The following is a 27870-nucleotide window of genomic DNA, read 5'->3' on the forward strand; positions in this document are numbered from 1 at the left end:
GGATCCAAAAAAAAAAAAGAAGAGGCTATGTGGATACTCTCTTTCTAGGTTTTAGATTAAAGTCCTAGTTTGGACTGGAACATTAGGTCTCTAAGTTAAACAGCGAACTGAGTAAACCTGTGACAGAATGCCATGGATAGAAGGGGGGTTGTGAAGGGCTGGCAAGGGGAGAAGACAGGGGAGGGAAAGGCTCTTCTGTCCCCATCCTGGCCCCTGCTGACCTGGATCACCAGCTAGACTCTCAGAGAAGCTAGATGATCAGCCTGCTCCCGCCCCAAAGTCTCCTGGACATCTTTAATTCAATGTACATTTAGAAGCAAAAAGAACATCTTACCTTACATTCACTGCTAGGAGAGACTTTCAGCTGCTCAATCACTAAACTACCTATTTGGTAGCATTTTCCTCCCAGAGCTCCAGCCTAGAAAAGATGAGGGCGACAACACGCCGTGACTGCCTGCATCGCCGTCAAGTAGTACTCACAGGTGTGGGGTGCCCGACGACTGCCTTCATGGGAGGCCACAACATACGCACACTCTCAGGACGTAATGGGCATTCTAAGCAAGAGAGCAGCTCCCTCTCAGCCTTGCCTGGAAAGGGCTGAGGTTGAGGTACGCACAGCCCGTAATGGAGTGAGGTACGGCTGTGCACGTAAGCACACTCCGTCTCTAAGGCTTCTCCAGGGTCGTCGTCACATGAGACTATATGAACCACAACCAGGTAAAATGACAAATAAGGTGTCTGAGGAATCCGGACAAAGATACTTCTTTGAGAGGAGAGAGAATTAGGAAATAAAAGATGAGCAAGGGCTGTGATTACACGAAACACTGATTCACTTTTTCTCCAGAACTTGGGAACGGCCCCTCCTTTGTCTGGAGGCATCCTTGATGTCCCTGTCCTGGCTATTTGCTCCTCTATCACAGGTAATCCTTACATCCCTGGTCACTGGATCTTGCACACTGAGCTAGAACCTTCCATTTACTTGTCTTGCACCCCCTCATTGGCCTGAGGGCTCCTGTGGACCTGCGTGCCCCTGCGGCTAGCTCAGGCTGGGAAGCAGGGGAGTGTGGGGAGCCCCTGTGGCTGAGGAAGGTGTAGGGGAGCAGGGGCCGGGTAGGGCTCTAGCCCTACCCCTTACACAGTTGTCTGGGAACCTACATGGTGTTGGAGTTCATGCGTTCTGGACAGTTTCAGCCCTGTGACATGGTATTTTGGAGATGGCCTGCTGCCAATAGGGATAAAATGCCCACCTGAGCCCGCGGCTCCTGGGCAGCCAAGGTGCCCCCAGGGTACAGGCCGTCCAGCAGTGTGGTCAGACTCCAGTCCCACCACTCCTCGACACTTCTCACGGCACCCAGAGGGTTTCTGCCATTTCTTAAGGAGAGAGAAAAAACAGTAAGTTGTTTGTGCAGCCAACAAGAACAAGTCAAAGAGAACAAAAGCGTTTTTCCTGCCAGTTTTCTCTCATTCATGTTGGGGCATGGGGCACAAAATCCTGGAACTCACTTAGAAGCAGGGGAGGAGAGGCTGGTAGACCAAGCACCGGTTCGTGTGCTCACTCATCACTCAACAAACGGACCATGCGGTGACTGGGGGGGCTGGGTCCTCTCTGGGCACTGGGAAGCAGAAACTTGCAGCCCTGCCCTCGTGTGGGGAGATGCCCAACAAATAAGGGCAAAAAGCAAAACAGTCCATGAGTGCTAAGTGTTAAGGACAAAACTGAGCAAGAGTGACAGGAAGTGGCAGGATGGGCAGGGGGACCTCTGTCTCAGATCACGGAATACTTCAAGGAGAGGTGACTTGTCAACGAAGATCTGAAGACACCAGGGAGCTGCCACAAAGTTCTCTGTGCTCAGGGCAGGGAGGAGGGTGAGGACAAAGGCCTGGGTGGGCGCAGGCTGGGAAATCGGGAAGAATGTGGGGCTGGCCAGGCCGCTGCGAGGGCTCTGAGCTGAGGGGAAGACGAGGGAGGCCTTATACATGCAGGCCTAGACACAGTCATCTCTCTGCACCCACTGCCTGGGCATGGGGTTATGGCTGACAGCCTTAGGAGGGAAGATGTACACGAAGTCCAATATTGAACACAGTAGGGCGTCAAAAAATGCTAAACTGTTTTCTTTTCAATCTTTTTATTTTATTTTTATTACTGGGGTGGAGGAGCTATGCTTGCAGAGGGGTGGGGAGAAGGAGGGGGAGAGAGAGAGAACACACCCATGGCATGGTCACATCGTAATCCTCTGTCCTCCATATCTCCATCCCTCAGGAGTTGGGGCATGCGTGCATGGGCAGCTGGCACGTTTTTTAAGCTTCCAGGACTGGGACTCAACCTGCGGTCACCTGGCTCCCTGCACACAGGCCTTAACCACTGTACTACAGGGTCAGCCCTCAATTCATTTTTTTTTAATTGCCAGAGGGTTTCTATACTAGCAAGAGCAAGAGGACAGGGAGAGCGAGAGTACAATCTGGGGGTGGTCACACTGCCATCTCTTTTCCTCTATTTCACCATCCTGTTGGGATTTTGGGCACGTTCACATGCTCAGTATCGCTCATGCCACCAATCTGTGGCTGGCCATAAGGGATCCAGCTCCCTAACCACTAGGCTATGGGGACAGCCCTTTAATTAGCTTCTTTATGACAAATATTAGCTATCTGTCTCACTTTTCCACCAAGGATCTGATTTAAAGAAGCACTGAAATTATTTCAAGTGACAAAATGCATTGTGCTCAGTTCCCTCAGACCAAGCAGGAAGGCCTATGGAAGTTAAGGTGGCATATGGTGGCACCAGGAGCACCCTGGACTCTGGGCTCTAGGCAAAGGGCAGAGGAAAAGAGTGAGTGCTCGGAGAAAACTAAGCCTTTCTCGCCTGACCCTAAAAATCTCTCACACCTGCCTTTCCAAGAAAGATGCTGAGCAAGAGCGAGGATAACACACCCATCAACATCCTGCAGCAATAGAAACAGGTCTCCAGCCAGCCCATGGCATGCTGGTTAAGGCAGCCGGATTCTGTGGCTGACTGCACGGTTCCAGGCCTGAACCTGGTAGCTTGAGAAACACACAGGACTTGCGTATGCCCAACATCCCAAAAGGAGGATTGAAGGAGAGGAGATTTGCAGCATGACCATCGCCAATGGGAGCAGCTGTCTCACCTGTTTCCCCGCTCCCCACCCCGCAACTCACACACCCCTTTCTCTGTCTCTCTGGCAAGCACACAGGCCCTCTCGCAAATTTAAAACACAAAAACAGGAAGCAGTTTCGGGTGGCTAATTCACTTTGTCTGCCTCTGTGAAAAACGAAGATCAAAATACTTCTCAGGAAATAAACACTGGTGGAAAGTCATAAGAACTTAAGAAAGGAGGTGAAGTCGAGTCATCTAAGTACATAGAATTTTACTGTCTTGCCTGTTCCCACAACCAAATGCAGATGACTGCGAAGACTGGTCCGACAGAGTTCTTCAGGTGACAGCTAAGACTTTGGTAAGCTAGACTTGGGGGTTGAGGGGGGCTGTGGATAATGGGGTGCTGGAACCAATGGAGACCAGCTCCAGAGCTATCATGCACATCTCTTCCCAGCTCCACACTCTGTGACATCACATGGTGGTGTGAAGTAGACCAGGGTGGGAGAATTTACACCATGGAAATTGGCAGGCAAGTGCTCTAATTAGTGCTTTAGTTCTCCAGAGACTGTCTCGGGAAAGGATATGCAGTACACACTCCATTATTGATTATGGGCACTCCATTATTGATTTATAGGTTTTAAAAAGGATTTTAAAACCTAACCTGAAGGCTGATTCCATGATGCAGTAGTAATGTAGTGTTCAAGTGAAACTAGATTCCATAGGATGACCTTGGTTCAAATCCCTGGGCTAGTCAGCCTGGAACATACCAACCATGTACACAAATGCCCAGGACCCCATGAGCTAAATGACTGGAGGAGGGGAATTGTGGAAGACCTGTGAAAGTTGCTCACCTCTCTCTCTCTCTCATGTGCACATGCTCTATCATGAGAGATGGAAAATAAAACCCGATAGAGTATGTCAAACAAAAAACACAACATCAGGGAAAAGGAGTCTAAGGCAAAAACAAAACAAAACAAAATACCCTGTATAGATTAACAGACACAAACAGCCTAGACGACAATGTACAAATATAGGCTGACATCCCTATCAGAAAATCTGAAATCTACTACAATGTTTCAAAATGCAAAATTTTGACTACTGACATGCTGTCACAGTTGGACAATTCCAGACCTGATCTCATATGATGGTCACAGTCAGAACAATGCAATGCAGGGCTGGATGGCAATGCAGAAGGAAAACGCAGTACTCTGTGATGTCAACTCACATAGGAGGGCTCCGGGCTCATGCCCAGAGATCTTCCAGAGTACACCGCATGGATGCGTGTGCCCATAATTTAAGACTGAGGTTGGGAGTGGATTGTGGCATCAAGACTTTGCTAGGGATGCTGTCTATCTCTGTCTCACTGTCTCACTCACTCTTTTGCTGATGGAAGAAATAATTTTTTGTTTTTTGGAGAGGTTTTTGCCATGGGGAATATGTGCTTGCTGGAAAGAGAGAGAGAGAGACAGAGAGACAGAAAGAGAGAAATCACACACACACCCCCGAGGGGGGGATGGCCATGTCACAATCCCTTCTCCTCCATTCTCCTCTCTGGACCTTGGGCTCGCATGTGCATGTGCCTGGGGTGAGTTTAAGCCACCAGATCCGGGACTTGAACTGTGACAACTACGTGGGAGTCCAGTGATGTAACCATTACTCCATCTGCTGGTCCCAGAAATACATATTTTAAAAATGATGCAATACCTCTTACCAGTAAAATTACCTTCAGACTCAGTATATGAACCATCAGTGAATTTCATGCTTAGATTGGTGTCTCATCTTCAAGATAGCTCATTATGTATATAAAAATATTCCCAAATCCAAAATATCTGAAGTCAAAACACTCTGTTCCCAGTATTTTGGATAAGGGATATTTAATCTGTACTATAAACATGTTCAAAAACTTCCATAGCAGTGGGAATAAAAGTCTCGTGTGGGGTCAGCAAGTGGCATAGTGGTTAAGACACTGGCTGACTGCAGTTCGAGTCTTGGAACCAGAGGCTTAAAACTCATGCTGGGAGTGTATATGTGCATGCCCTCAAACCCGAGAGGAGAATGGAGAAGAGACTGGTGTGACCATCCCTTTTGGGGGATGATTTTAGCTTTCTGTCTCTCTGACGACATGTGCCCTATAGCAAAAATCTCTAAAAAATAAAATAAAATAAAACAAAATTAAATTAAATGAAATTAAACCCAAGTCTGGTGAACTAATTTATCTGACTAGTTTTATTTGCTTTTTTTTTTTTTGTAGCGAGATTATCTGCTACCTGTTCAAGTATTTGATCATCATTGGCTTGTGCTAATCTGTGCAGACCTTTTCCTGGGAGCTGGTTCTGAGCTCTCTATACTTCTCTAAGATCTTGGTCAAACGTCCATCAAATGCAGAGCAAGCTGGAAACTGCCCAAACATCCAAAGAGTAGGATGAAGAGTCAGAGCAGCACCTGGGAAGGGAGAAGACATAGGGAGACAGGGATGGGAGGCAGGAAGCAAGCAGGTCCACCCCTGAAAATATCTGCAACCATTCTGAGGAGGAAAGGATGAAGGAGTGAGCTAGCTAGGATGGAGAGAAAGGGAAGGGAGAGAGGAGAGCTAGAGGGTGATGCTTCATTTTCAACAGAGAAAAGTGTTAATCATCTGCTCTGGAAGGGCAGGCCTCATAGCCTAGTGGTTAAAGGAAGCAGGATCCCACATGGTGGACCACAGTTTGCATCCTGGCCCTAGTAACTTTAAAAATGTGCTGAGCGTGTGTGAATTTGTGCCCCAAATCCTGACACAATGGAGAAATGGAGGAAACGGGATTGCGATGTTACTACACTCTTTGGTGGGCACCTCCTCCCTCTCCTTCTCTTTTTCTCTGGTGAACACATGCATCCCTTGGCAACTTACAAACAACGGAGCCAGTAGGTGGCAAGCACTGGATCCCACAGAGTCCAACTCTACAGACAGAGTCCTGGGCCCAGCAGCCTGAAAAACAAGCTGGGCATATGTTTGTGCTTATCCAAAGTTCCAAGAGGAGAATGGAAGAGAAGGGATTGTAGCATAGTGTGGCCATCCCCCAAGGGGATGATTTTTCAGTCCCCCCTCCCTGCCCTCTCCCCACCCTTCTCCAGTAAGCACATGTGCCCTATGGCAAAGAAAAAACAAAACAAAATAACAAAACAAAAAAAAACAAACCACCTAAAAACAAAACAAAAGAAACAAACATATAAATGCACTGGCTGGACATTTATAGACTAATATGTTCCACTCTGTTTTTTTAAAATATAAAATTGTACAAACTTTATAGCTACATTGAGTTTGCACAATTTTGGGGGAAGTGGTATTACTTTCTGATACTTGTTCCCTATTGGGATAACATTAAAAACAAAGGCAAGAAAGACCTGACCGTGACCCTGAGCCGAAGCATCCCACAGAGAGACGATGCATACCACATGCTTCATTCCTGGCACCTGGGAGGGCAGGGCTGGCCCAAACAACCCCAGGAGTCCTGCTGTCTGTGTTAATTACCACAATAATACGAAATAGCCCACAAGACTAGCTACACAGAGAGAAGATACAATTGCAGTTATTTTTCATTTAGAGCCCTGGGATAAAGCACCGATTTCAACTGTTGGGACTTTATTTGGTGGTTATTTTTGTTTTGTTTCTCTTGGAATTTCATGAAGACTTTCTTGAGTTCAGAAGTACAACTTAAAACAGGATCCAATAACATGATCATTTTTGTTAATACCTAGCTCAACTCCCTCACTTTACAGCCGTCTATGCCAAGGCTCAGAGTCCAAACACTTTCCAGGGCCACCTGGGAGGCAGATGTGAACCTGGGCCCAGGCCTGACTTCAACCTATTCCATCCCCACTGGGCTTTGGTCCCTCCATCTGGAATGCCCTCACAGTGCCAGGCCTCAGATGTTTCAAGACTGGGTACTGGTGTGGAGGCAGGTAAGGCAGAGAGGGTCCACATTAAACATCTCATTTCAAACCAGGATAGACACCTCTGCTTGGCAGCAGAGCATCGAGACAGGGAGGGCTTGCATCCTTGTGGGAAGCACAGGGCTCTGGGAAGCCCCAGGGATCCAACATCTGAGCCCTTTATCCAAGCACAGTGGTCTTCGTGCACAGAGTCATCTCACAAATATTATCTCAGCTGGGGCATTTCTGATGTGCCTATCAAGAGGCAATAGCTCATCTGAGAAATATGCCATATAATGCTGAATTATGAAATGTGAGATATAAAAATTAAATGAGCAAAAGCCAGAAGTTTCTCACATATACAATAGAATTAAATTTTCAGGCAAAACGACCCAAGTTCCTGCTTAGGTTTGTGCACAGCGCCACCTATTGGCACACACTGTGACCAGCACAGATGGGTAAACTGAAAAGCCGGTTGCTAATGGAAATAAATATCTGCTGGTTTTGTAAATGAGGAGGCAGAAAGATACCACTTTATCTCACTGCCATACCTCAGCAGTGAAACGCTGGGTTAGTGAACAGTGGAGTCCAAACTCATTGAATGGGGATGTCCAGGTCTTCTTTATTAAGGTCCCTTTAGCAAGAGGGATGACATGTACTAGCCTGGGTCTGGATGGAAATCAATAACTCTCTCTTTCGCAGAAGAGAAAGACAAATGTGGCCTTAAATAACAGGTAATAGTAAATGGAGGGACCAGCAGGTGGCGTGGTGGTTAAGGTGCTGGACACTCCCACATGGTCAATCACGGTTTGAGTCCCGGACCCGGTGGCTTCCTCTGTCCCTTTCCCTCTCTTTCTCTCTCTGGGTCTCTCTCTCTGGTCAAATTAAAATGAATGAATGAATAAATAATATTGAATAAATAATAATTTTTAAAAATAGTAAATGGATTTTCCAGCCACCTACTTCTGTCAAAAAAAAAAAATCCAACAAAAACATTTACATCAAACTGAATTACTTGGTCAATAGCCATGCATTTTAGAAGCACCCAGTGATGTGTATTTACGTATTCCCCAGAGAAAGCAGACTGTGGGATGTACATTTCTTGTCATTGAAATCACACTGAGGAACCAGTATTGCTTCAGACATGCATTTCAGAATTCAGAGTCAAATTGCCTTGAAAGGATGATCAGATTGACTGTTCCGAACCAGTGAAAAGAAAGTCCGATCACGGTGTTCACAACCTTCAGTGAAAGAGGGATGCTACGCTAAATGTGTACGTTGATTACAACACGCATCCCCACTTTAGACACAGTACGGCATGGAGGGGACAGCAGAATGTCACCAGTGTGGCTTCTGCATGACATACCATGGAAAATGCTCTGCTACACATTTTTAGACTGTTTTGCTATAGGGCACATCCGTTCTCCAGAAAGACACAGAGAGAGAGATAGAAATTGAGAAATCCCCCCCACCCCACCGGGGGGAGATGGCTACACTGAAATTCCTCCTCCATTCTCTCCTCAGGATTTTGGGCATGCACACACATGTGCCTGGCACGATTTTCAAGTCACTGAGTTTGGGACTTGAACATACAGCCTGGCATGTAGGATCCACTGCCTTAACTGCCATGCTATCTGCTAGCCTTGAGTGTCTTTTATTGGGTCGTTGGAAAAGCTGTAATATATGTTTCTATGCAAAAATGCGTCATGACTTTTCTGATGACCCAGTACTTTTAGAGGAAGGAAGAACCAAATCCAACTTAAGAATGGGGTACTACCAGCTGTTCGAGATCGGGTGTCATTGGCCATGAGCTCCAACAATAGCCTTTGACTGAAGAACTCAGATGTCTTCAGCAGAAGCAAAACCCCAAGACCATGTTTTGGCCCAGGTATTAAAGTGCCTTGAAATATCCTTGTTTCACTATTTACCCAAAGGGGTGTTTGGGACATGCCCAAAGCCGGTGAGTGGAGGCCTGTTGCTAACACTGGGGAAGCTGTGTCTGTGAGGGATGGGACAAGCTGTCCTATACTTCATGTGTGGGACCTGGTGAAGCACCTGCTCTGGGCCTCAATCATGCAGGGGTGAGTGCCACCAGAGAGTGGGCCAGGTGGCTGGCAGGTCCCTCCCCTGACATTGTGTCTGTTCTAGAACGTAAAGACAAGCCTTGGCTTGCTCAAAGTAAGAGTAAGGTAGAGCCTCTCTGGCCCCCTGAACTCTGAGCTCGCCCCCAATCTAGAGGAGTTCCTCAAAACTCTTACCTTGTAAATTCCTTCCTGATAGCCTGATTGAGAGAATACTCTTCTCGGGGGTATGTCCCATATATTATAAACGAAAACAGAAGCAGTGTGAGGATGTGCAAGGAGATGTCTCTGCAAGAAAAAGAGAATTGTAAAGAATTATTTAATTTTACTTACTGTTTTTATTATTACTTTAAATTTTTTGCTCACCAGAGAGAGACAGGCAGAGATAAAGAGAAAGAGAGAGAAAGCTGCCAGGTCTGGGACTCGAACCACAGTCAACCACATGAGAGTCCAATGCCCTAACCACCACACTACCTAATGACCCTGTAAGAAGAAATGTTAAAGTGAGCATCCTCATAGACCCTGTGTACATGTACCAGGTATTTTACTCAGCAAAACATCTTCAGGGGAACTACACTGTTAAATCCCTTGAAAAAAAAAAATCTATGTACAAAGCATGAGGGACGTGTTGAGGTTCATTTTGGCACATCAACATCCAGTTTTTCCAGCACTCATTTTGAAAAAGACTATCCTTTCTCTACTGAATTGCCTTTGTCGAAAAATCAGTCCCGTGTACGTATCTGTGTAGGTCTGTTTGTGGGTTCTCCGTTCTGCTTTATTGGTGAATGTGTCTATTCTGTCCTGGCTCCAAATGCCAGGCTGTTTTGGTTTCTTCGGCTGTATAGTACATCTTAAAGTCAGATCTTGTCAGTCCTCAAAATTTGTTCATCTTTTTCAGAATTTTTTTTTGGCTCTTTTAGTTCCTTTGCTTTCCATATATATTTTAGGATCAGTTTGTCAATATTTCTTTCAAAAGTTTGCAGGATTTTGGTTAGGACTGCATTATTATTATTATTATTATTATTATATTTATAATAGAGCTTGCACATGTGCATGTATGAGAGAGGGAGCGAGAGAAAGAGAGAGAGTGAAAAGGGGGCTTCACAGGGTCTGCATGCTGCAGTCCCCGTCCTCAAATTTTCTCGTCTGGCATGTCCTGGGCACGTGTGCTTGGCATGTTTCATGCTGACAGGATCAGTGATTCAGACTGGCCACTGTGTGGGATCCAGTGCATTACCACTCATTACCACTGTGTCACAGAGCTGGTCCTGATTGAGAATGCCTTAAATCTACCTATCAAGTTAGAAAGCAGTGCTGCCACCCTGTTGCCTAGTGGTTAAATGAGTTAGATGTCGCATGGCCAGATGAGGTTCAAATGTGCATGTGTGACCAAATCCCAACAAGATGGAGAAATGAAGAAGGATGGATTGTGATGTGACCATGCCCCAAGGGAGGTGCTTTATCCCTCTTTCTCTTCTCTTTCTCTAGTCAGTGCACACGTCCTCTGGCACTGAAAACAGAAATGCAGACGTGTTCCAGGTTCATCTCGCACATTTTCCATCAGAGATCTCAAATCAGAAATCCCAAAGATGCCTGGTTCTTTCAGGTAGAAAATGGTATTTAGTTGGGCAAGCATGCACATGCACCCAACATGAGTTTAAGCCTCTGGGGCCACATGTATGTATGCCCAGAATGTTTTTCAAGCTGTCAGGGCTGGGATTCAAACAACCCTGTGGGATCCAACTCCCCTAAGCATTAGGTTACAGGACTGCCTTAGTCCTCATGCTTTTTATAGCTAGACACTAATCTGCTGTGCTCCTGTTCCGTTGGGAGGACACCTGGGTTACTTCTAGGCTGTTCCCATTGCAAAGGCCTCACCTAAATTGCCTTGTTTGTGAGTCTTCTCGTGGTCTTGCTAACATGTCTGTACGAGTGACTCGGAGAAGTGGGACACTGCACTGTAACCGTGCCACAGATGTGCAAATCCCCAGGAATTGCACATACACATTTTGCTCCAGTGTTCTGTGATCAGATCTGCTGTAGCCTCAGCAGCAGGGAATGTGGGCTGGATCCCACATGGTGACTACACTCTGAATCACTGACCCAGTCAGCATGAAACATGCCAGGCACATGCACAAGAGCCCAGGATGTAGCAGGCTAGAAATTTGGAGGAAGGAGACGGCAGTACTTGGTAAAATTTGGTAAATTTTAATGGACCGTTCTCTCAGTCTGAGTAGAAGTACCATTTGCATTTTATTTTTACCTATGAACTATCTGTCCACTTCTCCAATCTACTTTTTGTTCTAAAGAGATGTTGGTCATTTCAATATTGTTGAACATCTTTACATCAAAGAATACTAAAACTTTGTTACAAATATTTTCTCCTAGTTTGTTACTATTTTTAAATTTTGCAAATGATATCTTTGCCACAGAAGTTTTAAAATTTTTTTTCTCTTCTTCAAGTTTTATGTAGTCAAATTCATTTTTCTTTTTCCTTTTTGTTTCTGGGTTTTAAAATCACAAGATATTTTTTCTCACTTAAGTCTTAGAGAAAGTTACTTAGAACTTCCATGGTTTTGTTTTTTACACTTAAATCTTACTCATTTGGAATTTATTGGAACATGGTATAACAAAAGCTTCCAATTTCATATTTTTTTCCAAATGACTATTCAGTGATCCAAATTCTACTTCTTATATTTTTGTAATTTTTTCCCCTTCTATACAGAATGTGCACTCACCAGAGAGAGACAAAGAGAGACGGAAAGCGAGACATCATCCCCCAGGGGAGATATTGATACTGAAATCCTTTCTCCTCCACTCTTCTCTCAGGATTTCAGGAGTACACACGCATGCACTCAACATGTTTTTCAAGTGCCCGGGTCTGGGAATGCAACCACACAGTCAGCCGTGTGGGATATAGCTGTCTTAACCTCCACACCACCTGCTGGCCCTGAATTCTGCTTTTTCAAAACTCCATCTTTTCCCCAAAGATTTGAGATGCTACCTTTCATATACTATTTTTGACATATTTGGGACCTTCTCTAAATTTTTCATTGTGTTTCATAAACTCACACTCTTTTCCTCCCCCCCCCCTTTTTTTAAGAGTGTGCTCTCTAGAGACAGAGAGAGAAAAAGTGAGAAACTGTCCCCCAGGAGGGATGGCCATGCTATTACTCCTTTTCCTCCATTCTTCTGCAATTTTAGGCATGCATGCACATGCTTCCAGCATGATTTTCAAGTCACTGAGTCTGGGACTTGAACTGTGGTTGGCCATGTGGGAGTCTGGCACCTTAGCCACTATAGCACCTTCTGACCCCTAAACCACACACTTCATAGAGTTTTTGTAGCCTATTTAATATCTGGTAGAGCTAGACCCATCTTTTCACTCTACCTTCTCAGGGTTTTATTGGCTGGCTATGTATGTTTGCTTATTCCTTTAAAGCAACTTTATAATTGATCAGTCACAGCAGAAAGAAAAAAAAGTCTGATGGCATTTTATTGGGATTGTATTAAATCTATACATTGGTTTTAGAGAGAACTGAAGACAGACATAGTGTTTGGTTCTACGTGTGTATTTCTATCTGTGGAAGTCTACATTTGTGTATTTCAGGAATGTTTTTCAGTTTTCCTGTTTAAGTTTTGTGCATTTCTTCTTAAGATCATGCCTGGGTGTATTGTACTCTATTATATTGTTGTATTGTATTTATCCCTTTTTATTATTCGTCGACTTGAATGGAGTGTTCTATGGAATCTTCTTGGTCTTTTATATAATCTGCTACTTAACTAACTAACCTCCCTTATTGTCTGTAATATATTTTTGTTTTGTTTTGGTTTGGTTTTCTTTTTTGTGGGATTTTGCAGACTTTCAGCCAGGCCTATGCAAAAAGAGCTAGCCTTGCCTCCTAGATCTGCCATCTCCACTGCCCTTTGTGGCCGTGCTGGTTTGGACGCTGGCCCATGGCTCCCTGCAGCACGAGGCTGTGTCCTGGCAGAACCAGATCTGGTTAGCTCTGGGCGCTTGGCTGGCAGGCCTAGGAGTTCCAGACCTCATCCTCGGCTGTGAACTGGGGTGTGTAAACACCACTAGCAGAGCTGCTGCACTCCCAGTGAGCCCTGAGTCCTCGTGCTCACAGGTGCACGGGTGCCTCCACACTTTCCTGCATCGTGTCCTGCAGAGATGCTGAACTACAGGACTCGAGTGCTGGGAACGTCCGCACCTGGTGCCTTTGCAGGGATGTGGGGCAGCTTGTCCTCGGTTTTGTCATTCTGTGGGTCTTGGTGTTACTATTTTGATTACTCTATTCCTTATGGGGAGATTTGACAGAGTTAAAGTATCATTTGCCACTGCTCTGTCTCCCTGGCGTTCTCTCCCACGCTCTGTACACAGGATGCCCTGACACAGCCCATCTCTTCTCTCTAGAAGGGGTTAGCTCTGGAAGGCGCGCCATACCCAGGGTGGTAGTGCTGCTCCACACTGCGAGGGAAGGCGTTCTTAGAGAAGATGGCTGTGGGTGCTTCCATGACACTCTTGGGCAACACCATTTTCGAAAAAATACCAGGAATTCCCAAATCCTGGATATTGCATCAGAATGATTTATAGAGACCAAATTCATGTTCAGAATTTAGAAAAGCAACTTGGCTCCTTCCAGGAGTTACAATCCAGCACCTGCCAGAATGGAGGGTGGATGGACTCACTGAGAGAAACCTCCTGGGTCCACAAGGGAGAGTTTGCCACAAGACGGGCATTTCTTTTGTTTTGCATTTTATCCAAACAATTTTGAATAGCTTTCATGTTGGGCTGTGTCAAATTAGTATTCAGCCATTTTAAATACTTGTTTTGGGGCCACATTGATGTCCCAAGAGGAGGTGTATTTACCTTAGGGCTCCTATGCCCCTACATGCCCAGCAGGAGAAGCAGAAGTACTTGCCGTGTGCTGGGTGCAGACATGGGTGGAGAACATACTATCCTGCGTGTCAATCACACATGGACTGAGGAAGCTGAGACCCAGAGGGTGAGCTTTCCGTCTCTTCCCTGTTTTTGAGAGTGTGTGTGAGATAGACCCACAGAGAGAAACGAAGACAAGCTTCCTCAACAGGGTCTCCACTGAGACCCCCTCTCAGGCTGATAGTGTTCACACACATGCTTGGTGTGTTGAGGTGGACCTGGAAGGCAAACCCATGACCTTCCATGTGGATCGAGCCTGACTTGGAGCCAGCCCACACAGGTCGCCTTCCATGACCTAGTTCAGTGTCCTGCCAACCCACTGCTGGGGAGTGCAGGTGACTACAAGGAAAGGGTGGCTTTGGGGTCAGTAGGATTCCCCACCAGCACTCCCCAAGGAGAATAGTGTGCACCAGGGACCGGCGACCAGTGACCAGCTGCAGAAGGATGCTCCCTCTGAAAGCAGACAGGGAGTGGGGGGCCGGCTCCATGGTGCAGCGGTAATGTGCTGTTCAAGAGAAACCAGATCACACATGGCAACTGTAGCTTGAATCCCCAGCCAGATTCAGCCTGAAACGCCAGGCGCATCTGTGAGTGCCCGGGATCCATGGGCTGGAGGACTGGAGGACTGGAGGAAGGGGATCACAGCATGGCTGGACCCTGCAGAGGAGGCTTCTTTCTCTTTCTCTTTCTTTCTCCTTCTCTCGTGAATGCCTGCACCCTACCATGAGCGAATAAAGAAAAGAGAGTGGGACCAAAGCAGGCCCCCCAGGGGGCTCACCCACCTCAGGGCTGCCTGCGTGCGATTCTCTCTCCTCAGCCTCGCCCTGGTGTCCTTGAGCTCGTCTGTGGACGGGGGATGTACCAAGCGCAGGTGGCGCGCTCGTAGTCGGGCAGCCAGGACCTGTCAGGGACAAGAGCGCTGTGAGCAGCCAGTGGAAAGAGGCCCGGCCACTTGCCAGACCAAGGAACCGTGTTCACACTGTGCTCTGTGCTCTGCTTAAATTTTTTGCTCACCAGAGAGAGACAGGCAGAGATAAAGAGAAAGAGAGAGAAAGCTGCCAGGTCTGGGACTCGAACCACAGTCAACCACATGAGAGTCCAATGCCCTAACCACCACACTACCTAATGACCCTGTAAGAAGAAATGTTAAAGTGAGCCTCCTCATAGACCCTGTGTACATGTACCAGGTGTTTTACTCAGCAAAACATCTTCAGGGGAACTACACTGTTAAATCCCTTGAAAAAAAAAATCTATGAGGGACGTGTTGAGGTTCATTTTGGCACATCAACATCCAGTTTTTCCAGCACTCATTTTGAAAAAGACTATCCTTTCTCTACTGAATTGCCTTTGTCGAAAAATCAGTCCCGTGTACGTATCTGTGTAGGTCTGTTTGTGGGTTCTCCGTTCTGCTTTATTGGTGAATGTGTCTATTCTGTCCTGGCTCCAAATGCCAGGCTGTTTTGGTTTCTTCGGCTGTATAGTACATCTTAAAGTCAGATCTTGTCAGTCCTCAAAATTTGTTCATCTTTTTCAGAATTTTTTTTTGGCTCTTTTAGTTCCTTTGCTTTCCATATATATTTTAGGATCAGTTTGTCAATATTTCTTTCAAAAGTTTGCAGGATTTTGGTTAGGACTGCATTATTATTATTATTATTATTATTATATTTATAATAGAGCTTGCACATGTGCATGTATGAGAGAGGGAGCGAGAGAAAGAGAGAGAGTGAAAAGGGGGCTTCACAGGGTCTGCATGCTGCAGTCCCCGTCCTCAAATTTTCTCGTCTGGCATGTCCTGGGCACGTGTGCTTGGCATGTTTCATGCTGACAGGATCAGTGATTCAGACTGGCCACTGTGTGGGATCCAGTGCATTACCACTCATTACCACTGTGTCACAGAGCTGGTCCTGATTGAGAATGCCTTAAATCTACCTATCAAGTTAGAAAGCAGTGCTGCCACCCTGTTGCCTAGTGGTTAAATGAGTTAGATGTCGCATGGCCAGATGAGGTTCAAATGTGCATGTGTGACCAAATCCCAACAAGATGGAGAAATGAAGAAGGATGGATTGTGATGTGACCATGCCCCAAGGGAGGTGCTTTATCCCTCTTTCTCTTCTCTTTCTCTAGTCAGTGCACACGTCCTCTGGCACTGAAAACAGAAATGCAGACGTGTTCCAGGTTCATCTCGCACATTTTCCATCAGAGATCTCAAATCAGAAATCCCAAAGATGCCTGGTTCTTTCAGGTAGAAAATGGTATTTAGTTGGGCAAGCATGCACATGCACCCAACATGAGTTTAAGCCTCTGGGGCCACATGTATGTATGCCCAGAATGTTTTTCAAGCTGTCAGGGCTGGGATTCAAACAACCCTGTGGGATCCAACTCCCCTAAGCATTAGGTTACAGGACTGCCTTAGTCCTCATGCTTTTTATAGCTAGACACTAATCTGCTGTGCTCCTGTTCCGTTGGGAGGACACCTGGGTTACTTCTAGGCTGTTCCCATTGCAAAGGCCTCACCTAAATTGCCTTGTTTGTGAGTCTTCTCGTGGTCTTGCTAACATGTCTGTACGAGTGACTCGGAGAAGTGGGACACTGCACTGTAACCGTGCCACAGATGTGCAAATCCCCAGGAATTGCACATACACATTTTGCTCCAGTGTTCTGTGATCAGATCTGCTGTAGCCTCAGCAGCAGGGAATGTGGGCTGGATCCCACATGGTGACTACACTCTGAATCACTGACCCAGTCAGCATGAAACATGCCAGGCACATGCACAAGAGCCCAGGATGTAGCAGGCTAGAAATTTGGAGGAAGGAGACGGCAGTACTTGGTAAAATTTGGTAAATTTTAATGGACCGTTCTCTCAGTCTGAGTAGAAGTACCATTTGCATTTTATTTTTACCTATGAACTATCTGTCCACTTCTCCAATCTACTTTTTGTTCTAAAGAGATGTTGGTCATTTCAATATTGTTGAACATCTTTACATCAAAGAATACTAAAACTTTGTTACAAATATTTTCTCCTAGTTTGTTACTATTTTTAAATTTTGCAAATGATATCTTTGCCACAGAAGTTTTAAAATTTTTTTTCTCTTCTTCAAGTTTTATGTAGTCAAATTCATTTTTCTTTTTCCTTTTTGTTTCTGGGTTTTAAAATCACAAGATATTTTTTCTCACTTAAGTCTTAGAGAAAGTTACTTAGAACTTCCATGGTTTTGTTTTTTACACTTAAATCTTACTCATTTGGAATTTATTGGAACATGGTATAACAAAAGCTTCCAATTTCATATTTTTTTCCAAATGACTATTCAGTGATCCAAATTCTACTTCTTATATTTTTGTAATTTTTTCCCCTTCTATACAGAATGTGCACTCACCAGAGAGAGACAAAGAGAGACGGAAAGCGAGACATCATCCCCCAGGGGAGATATTGATACTGAAATCCTTTCTCCTCCACTCTTCTCTCAGGATTTCAGGAGTACACACGCATGCACTCAACATGTTTTTCAAGTGCCCGGGTCTGGGAATGCAACCACACAGTCAGCCGTGTGGGATATAGCTGTCTTAACCTCCACACCACCTGCTGGCCCTGAATTCTGCTTTTTCAAAACTCCATCTTTTCCCCAAAGATTTGAGATGCTACCTTTCATATACTATTTTTGACATATTTGGGACCTTCTCTAAATTTTTCATTGTGTTTCATAAACTCACACTCTTTTCCTCCCCCCCCCCTTTTTTTAAGAGTGTGCTCTCTAGAGACAGAGAGAGAAAAAGTGAGAAACTGTCCCCCAGGAGGGATGGCCATGCTATTACTCCTTTTCCTCCATTCTTCTGCAATTTTAGGCATGCATGCACATGCTTCCAGCATGATTTTCAAGTCACTGAGTCTGGGACTTGAACTGTGGTTGGCCATGTGGGAGTCTGGCACCTTAGCCACTATAGCACCTTCTGACCCCTAAACCACACACTTCATAGAGTTTTTGTAGCCTATTTAATATCTGGTAGAGCTAGACCCATCTTTTCACTCTACCTTCTCAGGGTTTTATTGGCTGGCTATGTATGTTTGCTTATTCCTTTAAAGCAACTTTATAATTGATCAGTCACAGCAGAAAGAAAAAAAAGTCTGATGGCATTTTATTGGGATTGTATTAAATCTATACATTGGTTTTAGAGAGAACTGAAGACAGACATAGTGTTTGGTTCTACGTGTGTATTTCTATCTGTGGAAGTCTACATTTGTGTATTTCAGGAATGTTTTTCAGTTTTCCTGTTTAAGTTTTGTGCATTTCTTCTTAAGATCATGCCTGGGTGTATTGTACTCTATTATATTGTTGTATTGTATTTATCCCTTTTTATTATTCGTCGACTTGAATGGAGTGTTCTATGGAATCTTCTTGGTCTTTTATATAATCTGCTACTTAACTAACTAACCTCCCTTATTGTCTGTAATATATTTTTGTTTTGTTTTGGTTTGGTTTTCTTTTTTGTGGGATTTTGCAGACTTTCAGCCAGGCCTATGCAAAAAGAGCTAGCCTTGCCTCCTAGATCTGCCATCTCCACTGCCCTTTGTGGCCGTGCTGGTTTGGACGCTGGCCCATGGCTCCCTGCAGCACGAGGCTGTGTCCTGGCAGAACCAGATCTGGTTAGCTCTGGGCGCTTGGCTGGCAGGCCTAGGAGTTCCAGACCTCATCCTCGGCTGTGAACTGGGGTGTGTAAACACCACTAGCAGAGCTGCTGCACTCCCAGTGAGCCCTGAGTCCTCGTGCTCACAGGTGCACGGGTGCCTCCACACTTTCCTGCATCGTGTCCTGCAGAGATGCTGAACTACAGGACTCGAGTGCTGGGAACGTCCGCACCTGGTGCCTTTGCAGGGATGTGGGGCAGCTTGTCCTCGGTTTTGTCATTCTGTGGGTCTTGGTGTTACTATTTTGATTACTCTATTCCTTATGGGGAGATTTGACAGAGTTAAAGTATCATTTGCCACTGCTCTGTCTCCCTGGCGTTCTCTCCCACGCTCTGTACACAGGATGCCCTGACACAGCCCATCTCTTCTCTCTAGAAGGGGTTAGCTCTGGAAGGCGCGCCATACCCAGGGTGGTAGTGCTGCTCCACACTGCGAGGGAAGGCGTTCTTAGAGAAGATGGCTGTGGGTGCTTCCATGACACTCTTGGGCAACACCATTTTCGAAAAAATACCAGGAATTCCCAAATCCTGGATATTGCATCAGAATGATTTATAGAGACCAAATTCATGTTCAGAATTTAGAAAAGCAACTTGGCTCCTTCCAGGAGTTACAATCCAGCACCTGCCAGAATGGAGGGTGGATGGACTCACTGAGAGAAACCTCCTGGGTCCACAAGGGAGAGTTTGCCACAAGACGGGCATTTCTTTTGTTTTGCATTTTATCCAAACAATTTTGAATAGCTTTCATGTTGGGCTGTGTCAAATTAGTATTCAGCCATTTTAAATACTTGTTTTGGGGCCACATTGATGTCCCAAGAGGAGGTGTATTTACCTTAGGGCTCCTATGCCCCTACATGCCCAGCAGGAGAAGCAGAAGTACTTGCCGTGTGCTGGGTGCAGACATGGGTGGAGAACATACTATCCTGCGTGTCAATCACACATGGACTGAGGAAGCTGAGACCCAGAGGGTGAGCTTTCCGTCTCTTCCCTGTTTTTGAGAGTGTGTGTGAGATAGACCCACAGAGAGAAACGAAGACAAGCTTCCTCAACAGGGTCTCCACTGAGACCCCCTCTCAGGCTGATAGTGTTCACACACATGCTTGGTGTGTTGAGGTGGACCTGGAAGGCAAACCCATGACCTTCCATGTGGATCGAGCCTGACTTGGAGCCAGCCCACACAGGTCGCCTTCCATGACCTAGTTCAGTGTCCTGCCAACCCACTGCTGGGGAGTGCAGGTGACTACAAGGAAAGGGTGGCTTTGGGGTCAGTAGGATTCCCCACCAGCACTCCCCAAGGAGAATAGTGTGCACCAGGGACCGGCGACCAGTGACCAGCTGCAGAAGGATGCTCCCTCTGAAAGCAGACAGGGAGTGGGGGGCCGGCTCCATGGTGCAGCGGTAATGTGCTGTTCAAGAGAAACCAGATCACACATGGCAACTGTAGCTTGAATCCCCAGCCAGATTCAGCCTGAAACGCCAGGCGCATCTGTGAGTGCCCGGGATCCATGGGCTGGAGGACTGGAGGACTGGAGGAAGGGGATCACAGCATGGCTGGACCCTGCAGAGGAGGCTTCTTTCTCTTTCTCTTTCTTTCTCCTTCTCTCGTGAATGCCTGCACCCTACCATGAGCGAATAAAGAAAAGAGAGTGGGACCAAAGCAGGCCCCCCAGGGGGCTCACCCACCTCAGGGCTGCCTGCGTGCGATTCTCTCTCCTCAGCCTCGCCCTGGTGTCCTTGAGCTCGTCTGTGGACGGGGGATGTACCAAGCGCAGGTGGCGCGCTCGTAGTCGGGCAGCCAGGACCTGTCAGGGACAAGAGCGCTGTGAGCAGCCAGTGGAAAGAGGCCCGGCCACTTGCCAGACCAAGGAACCGTGTTCACACTGTGCTCTGTGCTCTGCCAGACCTCAGGAACAAAAGGGTGCTGTGTGGAGAACATACACCAGGTTGTTGGGGGACCAGAGAGGGGCAAAGCCATGTTGACGCTCTGCTCACGTCGCAGGCACACTTCTTGGCAGGAACTGCAGCGGGGCCAGTACAAAGAGCTGTTGTGCTGGAGGGGTGGGTCCAGCGCGGTCCAATAACAAGAGCCATTACCTCGGCGTTTGCACCGTATTTTCTCTTAGGGACATTCAAAGTATGGGAAAGTCACCTTATAGCATGGTTTTAGCAAGAAGTGATCTTTGCTTTTCTTTTTTTAAAAAACATGATTGTGTCACACTGAATCTACTTATGATTGGGGCATAACAGAGCCAGGGAGGCTGAGCCCACTGAAGGCATCCATTCATTCATTCAGTTCCCACTCACTCACTCATTCACCGAACACACATGTACTGAGCGGCACTGGGTCAGGCACTGGAGACATCCACAACCAGGGACCATCCTTCCTCCTGAAGACACCAGCCTCCCAGGAAATATTTAGCAATAGCAGACACTGTAAAGTGTGGTCACAGGTCCAGAACCTTGGGGGTTTGGATCCTCCTAGCCGATGAACCATCCCAGGCCCGAGAAGGGAGGGGTGGTGCAGTGGGGTCCGTGGGGAAGCTGTGTGTGAGGGGTGCCCTCACTGAGGTGCTAACGGGACATGCAGTGGGTGGAAGATGCCGACATGGCCCTCAGAAGTGGGTGGCCCAGCACTGGGATCAGAGCTGCATTTCTCGGAAGGACTCACCCTTGCAGATAAAACCACAGCAATGAAAAAAAATATGCATGGATTTCATTTTTTTTTCCTATACCAAAATAAACTCATACCTTCCCCACGAATGTTTTAAAGTCTCCTCCTCTAAACAGTAGGCAGTATTGAACATTGGGAAAAAAGAGGAAGGGAAGAGAGAAAGGTGTGTATTTTCTGTGGACCCATTAAAATGTAAATGGCTTAAAAGCTCTCCAAAATGATGGCCAAGAATAATAGTTCTCATGTCCTTCAATATTTTAAAATATACTTATCTTCTTGGTGCTTGGATATCCTTGAGATTAGGGTAAATAAATGTAAGAAAATAAATCCTATGACTTAATCTGTCACACATGTATGCAAAGAAAGAGGAAGAAACTAAAATACATTTCCTGGGTCTCCCAAAATGCAACCACACTTGGATTCAGAGCCTAATTCGGATATGCCTGGTGAGAGTGTGGACTTCTGCATGTGAAGCCGCCTCACTTGTCGAGCTTGCCCAGCACACTCGGGGAGGCAGCGGTGCGGAGAAAGGGCAAAGGGCATCCTGGCAAGGCCTTCCAGCTCGGAGTCCAAGTTCCTGGTCGCTTCACCCAGCGACTCGGTAAAGAAGTGGTGGTCGTCTCTTCTTTTCCAAGCAAAGCCCAGAGCCACGATGCATATCTGGAAGGGAAAATGTACCACATGGTGTAGGCAGCACCGCCATTGTGCCCAGTCCGTGCAGAGCTGCCCTCCCGCTACCCAACTGGCCAGGGCTCCACCTCCCAACTTAAACTGGCTTTCGTCACCTCTGCCCTCTATTCCCGATTCTCAGCATTCATGCCCTCCCCTCATCCCCATGGTCTCATTTAAGAGATGTATGTCCTCTGAGGCTTAGTTTCTGCAAAGGGAAAAGCGGGGTGAAAGTGGTTCATCTCTCAGGACTTTTATAGGATTCAGTAACAGTCCAGTAGAGCTCACGCAAGGCTTGGCGCCCAGTTTTCCTCACTGCACTTTCAATCAAGCCATATGGAGAAGGAGCAGGCCATCTAACTGAGTGAGCACCCCTGTCCGCTCCCTCCCAGGTACCCTGCCCAAATGCACCCAAACATGAGGGCATTCTTACCATGAGTGGCTGAGTGACAAAAACACAGCAGACCAGGGACAGGGACAACAGGCACAGCCACTGCTCACACTGCGCTGGGCCAAACCTGTCACGGACAGTGTGGTCAGCACCTGGATGTGAGCTGACCGCTAGCTGAGCACAGAGCAGCCTAGAGGTCCCTGCCTCATGCTGGGTGGGAAGTGGGGCTGTGGCAAGGGAACTCTACTGGGGTGGAGGTGTCTTTCTGCCCACTATAGGGAAGTTTCTCTCTGACCCACTGAAGCAGCCCAGTGGAAAAGAGGAAGGAAAACCAACGTGTAGATGGAACAGAGCCCAGAGGGAGGTGTGGGAAGCAGGTCGGGGATGCTGCTGCTGCTGCTGCTGATGATGACGATGAGAGCAGCAGCAGAGCTGACGTGAGAGGAGCGCTTGGCAGGGGGCCCTGTGCTGACAGGACTACGTTGCGTATTTCTTCCCCTCCTCCTAAACCATCATGAATGAAGCACTGTGGGTATCCCTAGTTTACAGCTGAGCAAGCTGAGGCACAGACAAGTTTTAAATTCCGTGCCCTTCCCAACAGTGATTTGACATGTGCAGGTAAGGGAAAGGAGCTCGGAGAAAGGGCCTTGGCTCGAAACTGTCTTCATCATTGTGAAGGCATGGGCTCAGGGAGCCACAGGGAATGACCTCAGGATCTCCGATGGTGGACCTGGGCCACACGGGAGCCAGAGAGGCAGTATGTGCCCGGGTTCAGACCAGAGTCTGATTCAGGCATCCTTATCCCTATGCTGTTTCCGTCAACGGGACATGATGTATGGCAAGCTCTAGCCCGTGTTCCCAGCTCCCAGGAGCTCAATGGCTGGGCCCTACCCTCCCTGGGAGAGGGTCCTGCAGCTTCGAGTGTCTTCTGGCACTCCATCGAGGCCCAGCGGCCATGGCAGAGCTCATCTGGTCAAATAACCCTGGGGTTCCCATATGATTCTATTCAACTCTAGGATGGAGGGAGGAAGTAGCAACAGCGACATCTAGTGCTCACATTTATGGGTTGCCAGAAAAGCAGTAACTTCCTTACTGCTGCAAGACTTTCCATCTACGGACCTGAGGGCAGGTGCCAGCCTCAACAACTCACCTGTAGCCTAGAAATCCTGTTCCCAAACCACAGGCCAGGGAAACTGTTCCACAAACAGCCCATGCTGCAAAGTCTGACCAAGGCAGGTGGGCCTTCAGCTGCTGGGCCACAAGTCCTTCGAGCCCACTGCTGGGAGCTGTGGAAGAACAGGACAGAGATGAGGTGGGTTAACAGAACCCATCCTTTCCATCCGAAGGGACCACCGTGGTGAATTCCATACGTAAACTTGAGAGGGCCCTGGGGTGCCCAGATGTTTGGCCAGACAACATAGTGGGTGTGTCTGAGGGGTTCCCAGATGACACTAGCATCTGATCCAGCAGGATGGGTAGACAGATGACCGTCCCCAATGTGGGTGGGCCTCATCTAATCAGCTGAAGGCCTAGCAGAACAAGTAGCTGGGGGCGGGGGGCGGCTCCTCCTGCCTGATGGCTGGACCTGGACGTTGGTCTTTGCCTACAGGGGCCAGGACCAGGCAGTCTTTACCAGGCCCTTGGGGACAGTCCCTTTTGAATCAACATCAGAAGTGGGGTGACCTATTCTATTTCAGACCCCAAAAGCAGGCTGACCTGAAATCTGCAGGATCCGCACCTGGTTTAGGTTGAGTCTCCACATGCCATAAGGGGCTCGAGTGGGACTCACCCTACTCTTCGTCATTTCTCCTAAGCTTTTCCAGAGCCGCACACACACGGAGGGTCACCCCACGCACTTCCTCATGCCTGAGTGGAGTCCATTTACTCTGTGATTGTTCTTGGAGGTGAATCCCAGGAAGGGCACATTGCAGGCAGAGCAATGGGAACTGAAGGCCCCCAACATGGAGTGTTGCATCGCCTAGGGAGCTCCACAGGGAAGCTGGCACTGGACAGATGAGGGATGCCTGCTGGGCAGAAACAGGGAGCTGTGGCCGGGGTGGTGCAGTTGTCCTGAGCCAGGCTCTCTGGACAGCCATGTCAGTACCTGGCCTGCCAATATGAGCTTTTGCACTTCTGAGCTCTTCCTCCGGCCCAGTCCATGTCCGGCTCCGTGTGGGAAGGCAGTGGGCCTTGGAGGGCGCTTGCCCCTGGACCCCTGCAATTCTTGTGCCTGTATGGAAGGCTCGCCTGCCCAGGCCTCACCCACTTCCAGAGACCATCTTTCTTACAGTCCTTCCTGTGCTGAGCAGTGCAGCCCACCCATCAGAAGCTCTGCCAGTCGTGTCCTGTCAAGCAGCATCCACGCTTGCCAGGACCTGTGCTGACTGGAGCCGTGAGAAACCACCTGCTCACGGATCACACAACTCTGGATGCCATAGCCACTCGCACCTCGCCCCCGAGGCCATGACTGAAGGGACCTGGCTGCCCTCCTGGCACAGGCTGCAGCAGGAACCCCCTCCTGGACACAGCCCTATCCACTCCTCGGTAATTCTCTGCCTCTACCAGCTCCCAGCTGAGCATCTAGCATATTTTGAAGCTAGGGCCATTATTCACTATAATTATCATAAAAAAAATTGGAAAACTTCAAATTTCAGAACACTTAGAAAAGTTAGAAGGTAAAGATTCTCTTACTGACTTTTCAAAACTTCTTTTTCTTTTTTTTTTGGGAGGGGGAGAGGTTTTTGCTATAGGGCGCGTGTACTTGCCAGAGAGACAGAAAGCAAGAAATCACCCCCCAGGGGAGATGGCCACACTGTAGTCCCTTCTCCTCCATTCTCCTCTTGGAATCTTGGGCATGCACGCACACGCAACCGGCGTGAATTTAAGCCACCAGGTCCGGGACTCGAACTGTGGTTGACTACCTGGGAGTCCAGTAACATATCCATTACACTAACTGCTGGTCCCTGACTTTTCAAAACTTCTGACCAAACCTATGTTAAATAAATGCCAGAAACCACTAGGACTTTGGAACACAGCTGAACACCCCAGTTTCAAATAAGCCAGTGCCTAGTTTTGGATGAGACTCGAGTGTTTGGTGAGAGGACATTGGCCAGTTCTGGAAAGCAGCCACAGGCTAACAATGGACTGGTGGGAAGAGGCTGAGCGCTGTAAAGCACACAGCGAGGTCACCTTGAGAACAGGGAGAGTGAGGGACACTCTTCTCCCTCAGAGAAGACTGGCAGTGGTCAGCTTCTTGGGCCTCCAGCTCCTGGTGGGGACAAGCCATGCCACTGCTGTCTGCTGCCTTTCTTCTGGCCCTGGCACTCGCAGAGGGAACGGCTGATGGAGGGTGCTGGAACAACAAGGTCAGGCTAAGGTTAATGCCCCAGCACAGGGCTTTCCACATGTTATATTACAGTGCACCAGACAGTGCTGAAGTTTGCGGGTCTTCTCAGAGGAGAGGCATGGGTCCCATCAAGCTCAGGCATCTGGTGAACCCTAAGGGAAGCAGTGCAGTTAGCCTGAGAGCCAGCTCCTTTGGATCCTTGGAGGGCGGGGGGTGGTGTGACGATGCTGGTGGCCTGATGGTGGCTCCACACAGCTGGGTTGACTGCACTCTGCTCTCTGCAAGGCACTGCCCTGCAGAGGAAGGGGTTCAGCCAAGACCGCTGAGGTGAGCAAAGGCCGCAAGGTGAAGGGTACGAAGCCCCATTGTGGTGTTGGAGCCTGGGGGTACTGTGAGCTCAGAGCAGGGGACCAAGAACACCTTCCTAAGTACCAGGAGCAAGGAATTAGAGACTAGAAACATGAGAACCATGTGCCCTGCGATGTCCCCACAGATAAGAACCCGCTGATGCTAAGGGGATGGTCATACAGATAAACTACCACACGAGGCTGTGATGTGCCACTAGAAGCTGCCCTGGGTCAGAGACTGTGAGAGCTGGAAGCTGGCTTCCACCATGGGGCAGGTTCTCCAAGCCCACTCCTCGTGAAAGGACTGAGAGCAGAGCAAACACCCGGGGCCTTGCTGCCTCCCAGCATCTCCACCACTGGCCCAGCCAGTATGTCCTTGTCTCCATCCCACTTTGGGCTTTGCCCCTCCACGGCCGGCCTACGCCAGAGGAGGGCATCCGAGAGATCTAGAGCTCAGCATGCTGTGCTGAGTCAGGCACTGCGTGTGGATACGGGCTCACCTGGCACGGCTCCTGGGGACCTGACAGCCTCCCACTGGAATCAGGACCTGAGAAAGAGAAAGGGGGAACACTGATGCTAAAGACACGTGTTAGGGTTCCCAGGGACACTTCTTTCTTCCCGATTTTGCCAGAACGGGCCTTCCTCAGACAGGGCAAGGCTAGAATGAGGCTTCCTGTCATTACTGCCCTGGTATGGTCTTGAACAGCCCCTTATGACCCCCATGGCTGGCCCTGGAAACACAGCAGGAGGAAAATGCTTACTTGGGAAAAGTAAAAGGCCTTAAAAAATATATTGATCAGTATGATAATTCAAGATTCTTAAGGAGTAATAATCACACTCAAACAGCAATTTCAAGAGAGAAAAATTATTCCCTACCCATGGACAAAGATCCAGTTTACTTCATGGTGAAAGTACTGACGTGTCATTCATAAAAAATGATTTTACGTGATTAATATAAATATGGGCCAAACAACTAGAAAACCACACAAAATGTTATAAGCATATGAAATGATGCTTGGCTTTTGTCATAATAAGCACGATAAAAATTCACAGTAGAAGATACAACTGTTACCTAGTAGCTTGGCCCCAAAGGACCAGCCAAGAGAGTTAGGAGGGATATATCTTTTCTTTAAATTGCCACAGCGTACATGCAATCACCAGAGAGAGAGACAGAGAAGGAGAGAGAAGTCACTCCTCCCACAGTGGGGCATGCTCTCATTGTAATACCTTCTCTTCCATTTCTCCCTCCCATGGCTATCTTGGGCGTGCACCACATGCCTGAGCACACATGTGCTCAATGGCGGGCAGCCATGTGGAATCCAGCTCCTAACGCGCTGTGCTTAACCGCTGTCCTTACCACTGTGCTATGGTGCCAGCCCATGATGGGACGGTTTCTGCGTTACTTTAATACGTGTTTACCCAGAGTTGCTTCTGCCTGTGCTTCTCTCAGGGGGCTGTGTAGCTGGGCTCTGGCAGGCCTTGAGTCTTCCTACAGAGGTAAAGAGGTTGTTTAGGAAGATGCTCCCCAGTTTGGTGGTGCTGCTCAGGTGGATGGGGCCACGCGGATAGGCAGACAGGCCACGGGTACCTTGCTGAGCTGGAAGAGCAGAGACAGGAGCTGCGCCCCGGGGGAGGCCAGGAGGGAACATAGAAGAGCCAGCCTGAAGGACGCTGCAGTGACGGCAGTGGGGGTGACAACCATCGGCAGCTGCAACCACG

The 27870-nt window shown here is 47.8% G+C and overlaps 2 protein-coding genes across 3 annotated transcripts in view; both read right to left on the reverse strand.

The window, feature by feature from the left end:
- Positions 1-19225, reverse strand: part of LOC114004656 (polycystic kidney disease protein 1-like 1) — a 25494-nt gene extending 6269 nt beyond the window's left edge. The window contains exons 1-5 of the mRNA XM_027765709.1: positions 19127-19225; positions 14830-14948; positions 9280-9390; positions 1248-1371; positions 335-418 (exon numbers count right to left, since the gene is read on the reverse strand). Coding sequence (XP_027621510.1) covers positions 335-418; positions 1248-1371; positions 9280-9390; positions 14830-14948; positions 19127-19225 — 537 coding nt within the window. The remainder of the gene's footprint in view (positions 1-334; positions 419-1247; positions 1372-9279; positions 9391-14829; positions 14949-19126) is intronic.
- A 1109-nt stretch (positions 19226-20334) lies between these two features.
- Positions 20335-27870, reverse strand: part of LOC114004654 (polycystic kidney disease protein 1-like 1) — a 14238-nt gene continuing 6702 nt past the window's right edge. For both annotated transcript variants that reach the window (XM_027765702.1, XM_027765703.1), the window contains exons 4-11: positions 27740-27859; positions 27571-27640; positions 26652-26698; positions 25648-25810; positions 23609-23744; positions 22501-22585; positions 21882-22058; positions 20335-20529 (exon numbers count right to left, since the gene is read on the reverse strand). In XM_027765702.1, the coding sequence (XP_027621503.1) occupies positions 20347-20529; positions 21882-22058; positions 22501-22585; positions 23609-23744; positions 25648-25810; positions 26652-26698; positions 27571-27640; positions 27740-27859 (981 nt within the window). In that variant the 3' untranslated portion in view covers positions 20335-20346. The remainder of the gene's footprint in view (positions 20530-21881; positions 22059-22500; positions 22586-23608; positions 23745-25647; positions 25811-26651; positions 26699-27570; positions 27641-27739; positions 27860-27870) is intronic.

Source organism: Tupaia chinensis, unplaced genomic scaffold (genome assembly GCF_000334495.1).
Source record: "Tupaia chinensis unplaced genomic scaffold, TupChi_1.0 Scaffold139484_1, whole genome shotgun sequence".
NCBI lineage: Eukaryota > Metazoa > Chordata > Mammalia > Scandentia > Tupaiidae > Tupaia > Tupaia belangeri.